The following is a 13,067-nucleotide window of genomic DNA, read 5'->3' as shown; positions in this document are numbered from 1 at the left end:
TGTGTGTGTGTGTGTGTGTGTGTGTGTGTGTGTGTGTGTGTATGCGTGTATGTATGTGTGTATGTGTGTGTGTGTAAGTGCTTGTGTGCGCACACTTACAAAGACTCACAGACAGGCATGCAGTCACACACACACACACACACACACACACACACACACACACATACACACACACACACAATTCTGTGTTGACTAGAAAGAAACACACAAACATTTCCAAATACGGCTCGAGGACAGAGAGCAGCCTTTCAACAAATGAAAGCGAACGCAAAGCGCTGTTGTTCGCCCAGCACCTCTGATATACGCCAGTCCAGAGCTTACAGCTAGTTCATTGAGTATTAGTCCAAATAAAAAGGAGATCATTGTTTGGCTCTTTCCACAGAGATATTTACTGGTGTTTGTTAGTACAGGGCTGAGTTTGTCATTCAAACACCCTTTAAAAATCCTTCTTCTTGACAATAACACTGGGTTTGCAGGCAGTGTGTAAAATCACTCTGACAAAAGGCGCTGCAGGCTTCATCACGTATCCCATTAAATTTTAAGACATAAAATACCAACCCAATAAATGTGCACCCTTACTCAGGGTGAGATATCATTTACGTACCTGTCATTTGTCAACTGGGACTCATTCTGTTTGCCGTTGGCACCGAGTGCGCACAGAAAATACACCGCAGAGGGTGACAGCCGATCTACTGCCCTCCACCAGCCCCAAAGGGGAGGAAATCAATTGATAAAACCCCAGGTGAGGGTTTCATTCCACCAAAGCACAAGTTGAGCGGCACCAACATGAAAGGTGCTCCCTGTCACCAGTCACTGCGACATATACACAAACACACACACACACACACACACACACACACACACACACACACACACACACACACACACACACACACACACACACACACACACAATTTCACAAGATTTCACAACTAAAGCCTTGTGTTGTTCCTCTCCTCTCCTTCTCTACTGTACCTCCCAATAAGCAGTTGCAGGACTATGACCTCTCAGGGCTACAAACTCCTCAGTGATTATCAATTTGAGGAGGATTTTACTGGTCTGTTCTGTTATTCAGCATATCTGTAGACACACTGATTATTACATACGTGTGTATTTGCCCTACATGTTGTGAATCCAGTAATGTTTGGTGCAGAGCACTACCACACCTGACTGTAACAGTGTGCAATTCAAAATGTGTGACAAGGGCTTGTCTCAAACAACTAAATCAACAGCAATGGGAGATTCAAGATGGTTCAGATACATGCCTGTGTTGAAGCATGCAGCACTCAACACTAGCTCTCTTGACCACCAGCTCTGTCACTGGTTCTGTCCTCAGCTTGGAAGACCCGCTATGCGTTCACCTTGGCCCATCCCCCCTCCTCTCCTCTTGTCCTGTGCTACAGCCATAGCCAGTGCTGTTATTGGGATGCAGAGAGCCATGTGGGGACCTCCCAGGGAGGTATTATTAATACGACAATATGACATGTGGACACCACTTCCTGCATGCTAAGAGACACAGGCAGAGGCTGCAGCCCGCTGGACAGGTTCTTAGTGGGGGGTAGGGGATGAGCAGTGTGTATGTGTGTGCGTGTGTGCGAGTGTGTGTGTGTGTGTGTGTGTGTGTGTGTGTGTGTGTGTGTGTGTGTGTGTGTGTGTGTGTGTGAGAGACAGAAAAAGAGACAGAGAGAGAGTGTGTGAAAGTGAGTGTGTATATGTTTGCGAGTGAGCAAATTAGTAGTGTGTGTGTGTGTGTGTGTGTATGTGTGTGTGTGAGGTGTGGGGGTGGCAGCCCCCAGAGCCCAGCTCAGCTCTATCCTGCTGATTCTCTCTCAAAGTCACTTGCCAACGGAACGTGTAGGGGGGTAGGCGAGGGGGCGGTGGGCATGGTGGCATATCTGACATGTTCCCGATCTCATTGGGCCCCCTCCCCGAGGCAACCTCATAGCTGCATGTATCTGTGACCTGAGGCAGACTGTCTGTGTGACAGTCTAAACAAGGAGAGAGTCATTTAGGAGCCGTAATGGATCTAACCTTGGTGTAATGTGTAAGGTCACCGAAGGAGCTCCCCAGTGACACTGTCAACAGCAGACTCACAATGACAATCAGGAGCACAGAGTTTGGGGGTGTACTGTCGGCACTTAGCAAAACATTTCCACAGTTTATGCACCAGTGAAGTAGCAGTGAGGGTTTTCACCAGTTCAAGGTTTTCATTTTTTATTTTCCAAGGTAAATGAAATTGTAGTCATAGTATTATCTCACCAAAGCCTACACCCAGTCAAATTGGCAAGTACTTGCAGGCCTTTGCAAGAATCAAGGAAAGAAGACTAGGCAGAAAAGTTGCTGTTAGATGACTTGCACAGCTATAATTAAGGTGACCGGGTCTCTCAGAGAAGTTGCTGATCGCCAAGTATCTAATATGAAAGAGGGAGGGCACCTTTGACTTGAAAGACAAAGACGTGGCATTAAATCCAATGTGGACTGCAAGAAATTCACATAAAATGGTTGGAATGAGGGAACAACGGCAGGTAGCACGTCTAGTGTAAACACAATGATAATCTTCAGTGCACATCGAACGCCATTGTGGTGCTCAAGCGGAACAACAAACTCCACAAACTTTGAGGAAGAAGATTCTACTTACTGAGTTTGACTCATGTTGGCGTCTTGACACAGCGAATGGATTTCCTCAGAAATATCCCCCCCCGACTCAGAGCTCCTGATTCACAACCCAGGAGAAGCGTCACTTACACCCAACCTACAAAATAAAAGAGTGCCATAAATCAAAGACATGCTAGATTTAGGAAAGGCTAGGTGATTCTTAAATGCATCTCACATGAATTAAATCTGACTGGCTGAATTCAATATGTATGACTTTGATAGTAAGAATAATACGTATTTTAAATCCTCTGAGCACTTAGAAAGAATATAGGACTTCATTCAACATTCAAATATACACTTCAAATTGCCTTCATACGAAACGAAAATAGAGAAAAACAGTAACGGAGTTCAATCCTACTTGTCCAGAGACTAGTGTATGTCTCACTCAGCACAGAGATATGGTGAACTGGAAAACAGTACATGTATGGAGCATGAATGCTTCAACAGCACTATATGCAGACTGCATTAGACCTATGGGGATGGGAGGGTGGGAGGTCTTAGTGCTATGGCTGCTTGAGGCATTACCGTTTCACTTACAAACCCTTTTCTGCCACTGGTCATCTAGTATGCATGTGTGAACACCTGCAGCAGTACATAGGGCCTCATTCACTTTTAATAACATAACGAGTTTTTGGAAAAGGGATATTATTGTTCAAACAGCTGGTTTGATATAAATATATATAGTTATATAGTTTGTCAATGCAGCTAGAAAAACACAACCTACTAGTGGTGCATTTTTTTCTTTCTTTATCAAGGCTTTGATGAAGTTGTCAGGCTTGGTCTGATGGCACATCTATAAGCTGAATGAGCTGTAGTGGACGTTTACCTATCGCCTCCATCACTGGAACACTCCCATCTGTGGTGGTGGTGGTAGCGTGAGGGTGGGGGCATAGTGGAGTCAGTGTGGCACTTGACAAATGAGCCAAGTGCGATACAGATCTCTCAAACTTGTATGAGACGGTAAGCGAGCACCTGAAGCACTGTGTGTAGAAGCATGATGGAGGACAAATCAAATTGGGTCAAAAAGGGGCTGGAATCTGATCTTGCATCATCATTACATGCTAGACAGAATAGGAGGGGAGAAATAACTGGAAATCAAGGTCTATTATGAGTAAATGAACCTGAACTTCAGGGAGATGCATCTATGCAGTGGAGGACATTGGGTACATTGTAACAAAACAACCTACTGTACATTACACAACTGAGAACATTATATTTTACATGTGCTCTCTTATTATATGCAGTATATGACTAGATTACACAAACACCCACAGAGCAGATGAATAACACATTGATGAAAGATGATGGTTGTTGACTAATCATATTGTAAACCAATTAATCAGCTGATGCTATGCTGTAATAATTTAGTCTATAATTTGCTACTCACATCAATGTTCATTTTGATGGGGAGGCAGGCTAGTCATGAAGATAGTGATCAAACTTCCAGAGAAGGCTACAACATCTAAAGACGAACACAATTGTTCTTAAGCTCTCCAAGTTACATAGGCGAGTCTCAAAGGCACTTCTGCGAAACTGAAGTAGCTTAATTGTTTAATGTAACGTGTCCTATTGTTATCAGTTTATCAAGGCAAAAATGACAGGTCTCCATCTTCCAAAAATGTCTAAAGCGCCACAGCCGCGCAAAAATATATTATTTTACTCTTGCTTACAAATAGACCTCTCTACAAGTAGCTGGAACACTGTGGATTCCCTTTGACGAAAACGACCACAACCCTCCAAGTTTCCACTCCATAAAGACTGACATGTAATGGAGACCTGTACACCTTTATCATTCTTAAAATGACACATGCACTGTACAGTTCATTCATTTTACAAGGCCTTGAAGGAGCTACTGGCTTTAGTGAGAGTTCTGATTACGGCTATTAATGCTATAAGACATGACATCGAATCAGTCACAGACATGATTTGCTCTATATTTACCAAAGCCAGCAATCATGGGCTTTTTTTAAATAAACACGACGACAACCGTTCGGTCATTACGGTGATAATTAGTAAAATATGAGGCGAGAGTAGGTGGAGGAGGGGTAATTACTGTCAATGCTATGAAGAAACATCTAAAATAAGCATTATCAGTATTATCAACTTAGCTTGCTTGGGAAAGTAAACCTACCTTTGTTGTTTTACATTGTTGAGTGAGTGATCGTGTCTCCCTTGCCCTCGTAATGATGATGGTAATGTCTCCCTTGCTGATGACCAGTGTAAGGAAAGCTCCGGGATGGCTCTGTGTAGGCTGCTGCTACGGCTGCTACCCTGGGCACTTTAGCATTTGCCAAGCATCCGTGCTTCTGCTGCTGCTGATGTTGCTTCGAATAAAGGGCAAAACCGAAAAGCTTCATCCGTAACGCAAGCATCATCCTTCACCAAGCTGCTATGAAGAGGCTGCGACTAACGAAATATTCAGACAACGGCATCTTTGAAGCAGGAGGAGGGCATTGTGCACACACATTCACAGCGCGCCTGCTCAGCCCGCGAAAGGGCTTCCCTTACAATCACGCCAGGGACTCCATGTGCCCAGTTCGGGTCCTCAGCCAGGAGCTATCCAGGTGCTGAAGACGTGACCCGATCATCAGTTCCTTTCAAAGCCACGAAATATTGCAGGCTATAGAAAGAACCTAAACGAGAGAGCGCACTTGATCGAAGACTAGCGACAGTAGATATTTCTTCCAGCTTCAGCACAGACTTGCAGAGGTGTGTGATGCAGGAGCTAAATAGGTCCCGTTGCGTTGAATCGCAGGAGACTAGATTTCACGGTTGGTTTGTGGGGTTCCTCGGGATAACCTCCAAATGTGCACGTCGCTCCAATCACCTCATTTTTCATTTACGTCTGAATAGTCTCTCCGCGTATGTGCGGTCATTTTCCCAGGGTGCCTCCGATGAAGAAATGTTTTTCTCTTTTTGACAATTGGCTTAACCGTTTGTCATTCAACCAGCTTCACTACTCGATGGTTGGAGGAAACATCAATCAATACAGCGAAATCTTCCTTGGGTTTTCATAACTAACGGAGATGTTTCAATCAGAGAGCGTGAACAGTTTCATGATGCTGGCAGTGACATTCACTTGTTAAAAAGAAATTACAAAATAAAAAAGGGAGTAAAATAAAAGACATATTTGACCTGAACAGACAGGGAAGATTACTTTTGTTTATTATTTCAGTTAGCATGATTCTTAACTATGAGACACCAAAAGCTATGGAAGTAATGAAGCTTTTGAGAAGAGATATTACATAAGTTAAAATGGCAGACATTGGCATGACCACATAGCAGTCTTATGTGTAGGCCCATTATTTATAGGCCTATCTGTAAAGTGAATGTCATTTTGAGTTCAAGTGAAAGCTCTTTATAGTAATGAATTGCAATTTAAGTGTCTTTATTTTAATTACTTTTGCTCAAAGATCTAACATCAAGGGCTATTTCCAATACCTATCCCTTTAATGGTTTCAAATAACTGTTACATGAGAAGAGAATGTAAACAAGCAAGCCAAAGTCTGTAAAGTACACGCTATTCCTCTCATAGTCTCAGGCTTTCTTTCCTCTTCCAAGCTTGCATACCACACATTCTGCCGGGCCCTAACTTTGCCTACGCAAAACCTGTCGGCTGCCACATTTAGGAAACAGGTAATGTCTATGCCACGCCTTTGCCTGGCCTAAGACTGCTGTATTAGTGCGTACTCAGACCTAATTTCACCTTAAACAAAACTTCAGGCCTTGCACAGGATACCACCAGGTCATTGGTTCCCTTTACTACGGAAAAATAGCTCGCATAACTTCTGATGTCGAATGTCAGGATTTCACAGACATGTCATGTGTAATGAGAAGGATGAGGATGAAGTTCTTTCTTTGAGGTGCATTCTGGCCACATTAGTCAGACACTTAATGAGAATCCTCACCATTCACAATGTGGACAAACAGCAATCACAGCATTTCTCCTGCTCGTGAGGATCACGCCCACACAATCCAAGTGACTGCTGTGGGTGTCCCGACGACACATGTTATTTAAAGAAGCCAAGGTGACTCACTCCAAAGCTTTCGCTGAAACAGACCTGAAAGTAAGCTGCTACTTTGAGGTAAGGAACATTTATGTGTTGTTGAAACTGAAATAAATGATACATGAAGTATTTTTTTCCCCTCTAGCACACCCTCTGAGTAGAGAGGAGTGAACTACAGATTGAAAGACCTTAAAAAGACCTAACTTAATGTTTGTGATGGCACTTCGGCACCTATAGGCTATATGATAAAGATATGATATATGATATATGATGAAATAATCTTAAATCTTTCAACTCATGGATGTAATCTGGCAAAAATATTTGGATTATGAAGTTTTAACCCTACATTGTAAAAGTAAAACACCGTCATATTTTCTTTTTCGTAGCAATTACTAAGGGACTCATGACCTTCTCTTGACATTAATAACTCTCAATGCAACAATAACTTTCAATTTAATGTATATCCGAGGGCAGACACTGAGATATTGTTCTGCTGTCTCTACACACATACCAGTCTTTCATCTTTCTGTATAATACGAGGTAAAACTAATCATAAATAAGTAAACAGGTTTTTAAAAAGACATTCAGCATCCTGTATGTCTTGAATCGCAGTATGTTTTACTGGAAGTTAAAAACAACATAGTTCGCGTTTAACATTTTGTCTGACCGTATTTCTTGTTGAACTATGTCTCTTGTTATGGCATGAGTCTGCAATGGAATCATACTACATTCTTGGAATTGTCCTTCATTTCCAGGTTGGGTAACCTGATTAAGATTTCTAGGAAGAATCCGCAGGAAAATAACATTCCAATGATGGCAGGTAAGATAAGCTAAGGACATCATGAACAGAAACGACATAAAGGACAGTGTTTGGATGAGATATGCCGAGCTGCCCATCTTGTAACATCAAAATTCATGCTGATGACGTAAATCAAAAGCATCTTTATAAGTTTGTTAAACCATGATTTTGTGAACTTTAAACATGCTGCGTCATGAAGAGAAGTTTAAAGTGGATGAGCTGTTTTGTGTTTATTTGTTTGTTTGTTTTTTGGTAGACCATGGCGACCCGTGTGGTCCATCTGAAGCTTCTTTTTGCATGAATGGGGGGTCCTGCTTCAAGATCCCCTCTGTCTCCACGCCCACCTGTATGTAAGTAACACCAAAAACCCCATTCTCTAATGCCAGAGTGTCAAATTTCAACATGAGTGAAAGTCCAACAGACTTGTATATTCACACAGTGAATCATAGATGAATTAATAACTTTATGATCATTAACTTACTATTACAGACAGCAAAGTTCCTTTGGAGTTGTGTTTGTGGGGAAAAGGTTCTATATAGAATTGTGTAGCTTGTTTCAGAATCCTGAAAGAGCTTTTGTTTCCAAACCCGCAGGTACAATATCAGATTCATCTGAAAGTGTCTAACCCCAAAAAGTTCGTTATTTAGGCATGTCTTGCCATGTCTGTCCTCCCAGTGTTTGTGTTGATTGGCAGTAGCGCCCAAAATGTGTTAACTGCTTAGACTCAGAGGTTCAGAGTTATCTCATGATGTCTGGGGATATTCCTTAGTTATTCAGTGATGCACATTCATTCTGGTGTGAGACCATCATGTCTTCTACAGATCTGAGAGTGCAAGCACTGTCTAATCTGACCTATGTGGTAATCAAGATATGTCTAACGTTCATATGTTCTATTACTCAAGTGTCCTCTACAATCTGTGTGTATGCTACTCTTGTGATGGATCTTTTATATTTGTAAACTACTCCAAAAAGTCAATTTGCCCAGTGTGTAATGTAGTGTGGTGTCATAACTTCTCCCCAAAGTGTCACTTCTGCCTGTTCCGCCTCTCCTTCACATTACTCTTCTGTTGCTTCATTGCTTGGTGTCCCCCAGTAAGAGGCCATAAGTTTTTAAGAAAAATCCAACCTTCTCTCTGTGATATGTTCACACTCCATCACCCTCTAATTTTGAAGCAAACACCTTAATGTCACTCTAGCTTAAGGCACAGATGAACTCTCCCGCTTACTTTAACTACAAGTCCAGACTCGTGACATTAGTTGAGGAGGATATGGAAAAACTCACGGCGCCCTCTTTCAGTGCGGACTAACACAAACAATGAGAGATCCTAGCCCAGGGGTGGGCAAACTTTTTGACTCGAAGGCCACGATGGGTTCTAAAATTTGACAGAGGGGCCGGGCCAGGAACAGATGGATGGAGGGTTTGGGTGAACTAATATAAATGACATGTAAAAATCATTACATGAAAGGATTTGGCCTTTAACAGGTATCAAAGCATTTATTTGCAAGGCAATTTAACAAATTGCACGAACATGAACAATACAAAAACATGTCGTAACGTGACTGATAAAACATCATGAAAACATCTGAGGCCTGCGCCCAAACCAATTACCTCACTTGAACTTCTTTATTATTTACATTAACAGGTTAGAGCAGCCACGCAGGCTCTGTGCGGCATAGAGCTGCAACGATAAGTCGACAAAATCGACGATGTCGATTGTTAAAAATGGTTGACAGTCGATGTCATTTTTTTGGAGGCCAGACGCTAGGGCCGGGCCCGCGGGCCGTACTTTGACCATGTCTGTCCTAGCCTGACTGACTGCTTTGCCTTTGCAGGTGCATTGATAACTACGAGGGAAGCCGATGTGAGCAGGCCCACATCTTCCAGGAGAGCATGGGATTAGACAGCAAGGAGTCTGGGATGGTCGCAGCGGTGGTCATCATCATTCTGCTCATCACGGTGGTGCTAGCTGTTGTGATCTACTACACCTGCAAGTCAGTATAGAGAGTCTGCTCAGCAAATGAAACACACACACACACACACACACACACACACACACACACACACACACACACACACACACACACACACACACACACACACACACACACAGACACACAGGTACACACAGGCACACACAGGCATCAAAACTAATGCAAAAGAATAATCTTTGGCTGGACCAGAGATTGACTTAAGTTGCTCCTGAGAATTTGTACATCAAATTAAGCAGGAATAGCACTATGGCAAAACAAACACACGTGCACTCTAATTGTAAGTCCAGCAACCAACATTCAAAACAAAACTGAAACAACATCCCCAAATTTGACAGAGCCTCTCATGCTGTGGTGTCCTTTCCCTTTTCAGGCTGAAGAAGAGTAACGGACAAAGTCAGCCGACCATTAAACAGTACTGGAAGATCAAACCCAGGGAGCCAAGAGTATGACATCACCTCGACCCTTGACCCTAAAGACACATTAAGGAACAGCTGTGGAGTTGAAGAGCTCCATGCACCCTGACACAGGTCTGAATTCAACTAGAGCTGGGATGGACTAAGCTTCCTAAAACAGACTGGCTACTTAAATGTACTTCATATTTGGATTAAGTCATGTAATGTCATTTAGTGTATTTTATTCCAAGAGTCGCAGTGCACAGTGCAGTGAATGTGCGCGTTTTGACAGAGCTTCTTCTCTATAGACCATGACCCTAGTTTTGCTAATTTTATGCTTTACCACTGGACATCTTTGTCTCTTAAACTTTGTTGAATATCAACATTTCAAAAAATTATATTTTTAACATTTACTTCAGCATACACAACACTTTACCTTAGACTTTTAAAAGGCAGTCGTGTGACTGACAGGTATATATAGCTGATGAGGGCTGAAGGTTATTTATGTTACTTATTGCATTTTACTGGATGATTATTTTGCACAATTTTTTTTGTAAATAAGACCACGTAAGGTCCACTGTCTATACACTTGTACATAATTAGGTATTTGTTTGATTGCAGAAGCATTGACCTGTAAAACACAATTGCAAATCAAAACCTTTGATTCACTTGATCCACAACTTACACACAAACCTAAGTTCACACAACCAGTATATTTTTGGTTCCTATGCGTGTTCAGAAAAGGAATACTAATATGAAGGGCTAGGTTATGATTGCAGGTAGGGCCACGTTTTGGCTGAGACAGACACTGACAGACGTTAAAGGCGCTACAGGGAACACAAGGTTCTTTCGCCATTAAATGTGTCTCAGAGTCAAAAGGTCAGGTCATCAGATTATGGCACCATTTCCAGATGAAAAGCAGACTTTACCCCAAAATTGAGTTCTGCTCCTACCTGTCTGATGCCAATAGACACCCCTGAGAAATATTTCTTGTCATTGACCCACAAAATAAATTATTCACAATAATGGCAGCAACCGTTCAGCCAAGAACAGCCACCATTCACTTTCATAGCACAACTTGCACATGTATTTCTAATAGCATTAGGGTCAATTGATAATGCCAGAATTTTGTTATTCTTTAGTGAAATACCCCTTTAATACAGCTAATCTAATTAAGGATTAAAAACTTTAGTCGAAAGACACCACTTAAGTGCATTTGATACAAATTACGTTGGCGAGAGCACTTACATCTGCCTCTCCTTCTTCATACTGTATTAGACCATTATAAAAACACGAGCTGCGGTTAAAGCAAATTACATGGTTGCTATATTAGACAACAGTTAACTGTTAAGTTAAAATATGCCTATGTGTATGAATATGTATATTCACATTAGGCGGTTAATGCAGAGCGCACCAGCAGAAGTATGTGTTACCTGCATAGTGCATTCACACTGACTGTTTATGATGTCGATCGCAAACGAAAGTATGTGGTGAACATGGTGGAAATGAAATATGGTTTATGGGCCAAAGAGAATGTTGGGAATGTGAGGAATGTAAAACAATGTTGACATGGTGCAGTCATGTGAAACCATGTACTGCATTCACTTGTGTACAGTTTCTATATAAAGCATATATGTCTACAAATACATTTTATATATTAATTGTAAATAATGATTCAATTGAGGGATTTGTTTGTAGATGATTTATTTGAAACAATGTTTATTAGGAGTCATGTCACAGTATGGGTGGTTGATGTTGCATAGGAAAGAACCTGTTCAGTGTTGACAGATACTACTTTTTAAAGACATATCATTATTGTACATTGGTAACATTGCATGAGTTTGGCATGTATTTCACCAAATTCCTAAACCCTTTTAAGGATCTTGTATTAAAAGGTAGTCTGTTTGTACCGTAAAGCCACAACAGAATCATATAATCTTATGCCCTCATCCCGGGGACGTCCCAGTGTGCTCTTCAGTTGTGCTACTGCACCATGAAGAGAGCATCTGCCAGGGCAGTGAGAATATGGAGAGAACTCACTTCACTGATTTCAATATGTGCTGACATAACTGACAATAATACTTGTGCACTTAGCTAGCCCTTCCCCCATAAATATGTATTTGTGTATGTATGTGTGTGTGGCTAAGTCTCTTACACAAACACACGTATAGTAAGATAGTGTCTTCATAATTTTCCACTACTTAAAATGCTTTCAGAATTTCTGTTAAAATCTTCTGAGTTACTGACTTAAGTATAAGGATATGCGTATCTTTGCGGTGTGGTATGGGGAGTCAGCTTTCAGCTACTACGGCCAGTGGAATCCAACATAAAAACCAAAAAGGCATTTATATGTTACATTTTCAAATAGAAACCTAGACCTCTCTGGCAGGACAGCCTCAGGCAGATGAGCCCCCCTTCTGAGCTGGGTCCTGCTCAAAGTTTCCTACTGTTTAAAGGTTTTTGCTGGCCACTCTTGCCGTGTGCACACTCTAGGGAGTCAATGCCTCAGGCTTTGTAAAGCATCTTAAGAACATGACCTTTGGAAATGAAACAATATAAATACATTCAGTTGGACTACTCTGGACAGTTCTGCTAGTCAATATGCTTTAACTATGATATGACTAAATTAACATACACCTCTTTTGTTGTTATGACCTGATTTGTGGCTATTGTATGAGAGGTGTATTTTCATTTGTTGAAATACTGCAACCATTCATTATTATTATTGTTATTACAAAATCAAATGCCATTGTGATACTTGATTAGTTGCTTTATAAAGTGCAGACTGGTTGGCAAGAATTATTAATGATATGAAATACTGTTACTGGTTGGCAAGGATAACATTTAATGATATGAAATACTGCTACCACCTAGTGGTAGTATCTTGAAAAGAGTTGGAAACATTCTTTCCTCCAGTAAGCATATTGGTCTTGATTGACTGCATTCCTCGATCAATTATGTGCATAATGTACTTGTAATGCATGGATATGTCAACAAAGATTTGATTGGAATAACACATACATACAATTCAGAGATTACAACTTCCAGGATAACAACTACCAGTCACTCTTTAATTGCCTGAACAGACTAGTCAACGTACAAAATAATCTAAAATATACAAAATATAAATTTAAAAAATACAGTGTGCTGAATCAGATTGAAAGTGTCTTACGGAACCTGGCACAAGCACAAGCACAAGCACAAGCGCACACGCACACGCAC

At 41.3% G+C, this 13,067-nt stretch overlaps 1 protein-coding gene across 1 annotated transcript; it reads left to right on the top strand.

Moving 5' to 3' along the window:
* Nucleotides 1-7,475: 7,475 nt before the first annotated feature.
* Nucleotides 7,476-9,902, top strand: nrg4 (neuregulin 4; the record flags this gene model as incomplete). The annotated part of the gene is made up of 4 exons (XM_080841741.1): nt 7,476-7,482; nt 7,718-7,811; nt 9,295-9,453; nt 9,824-9,902. The coding sequence occupies 4 exons, from the start codon at nt 7,476-7,478 to the stop codon at nt 9,900-9,902; spliced, it is 339 nt and encodes a 112-aa protein (XP_080697867.1).
* Between the last annotated feature and the right edge of the window lie 3,165 nt (nt 9,903-13,067).

Source organism: Sprattus sprattus (genome assembly GCF_963457725.1).
Source record: "Sprattus sprattus genome assembly, chromosome: 7".
Classification (NCBI taxonomy): Eukaryota; Metazoa; Chordata; class Actinopteri; order Clupeiformes; family Clupeidae; genus Sprattus; species Sprattus sprattus.
This window is presented reverse-complemented; position numbering and strand designations above follow the sequence as displayed.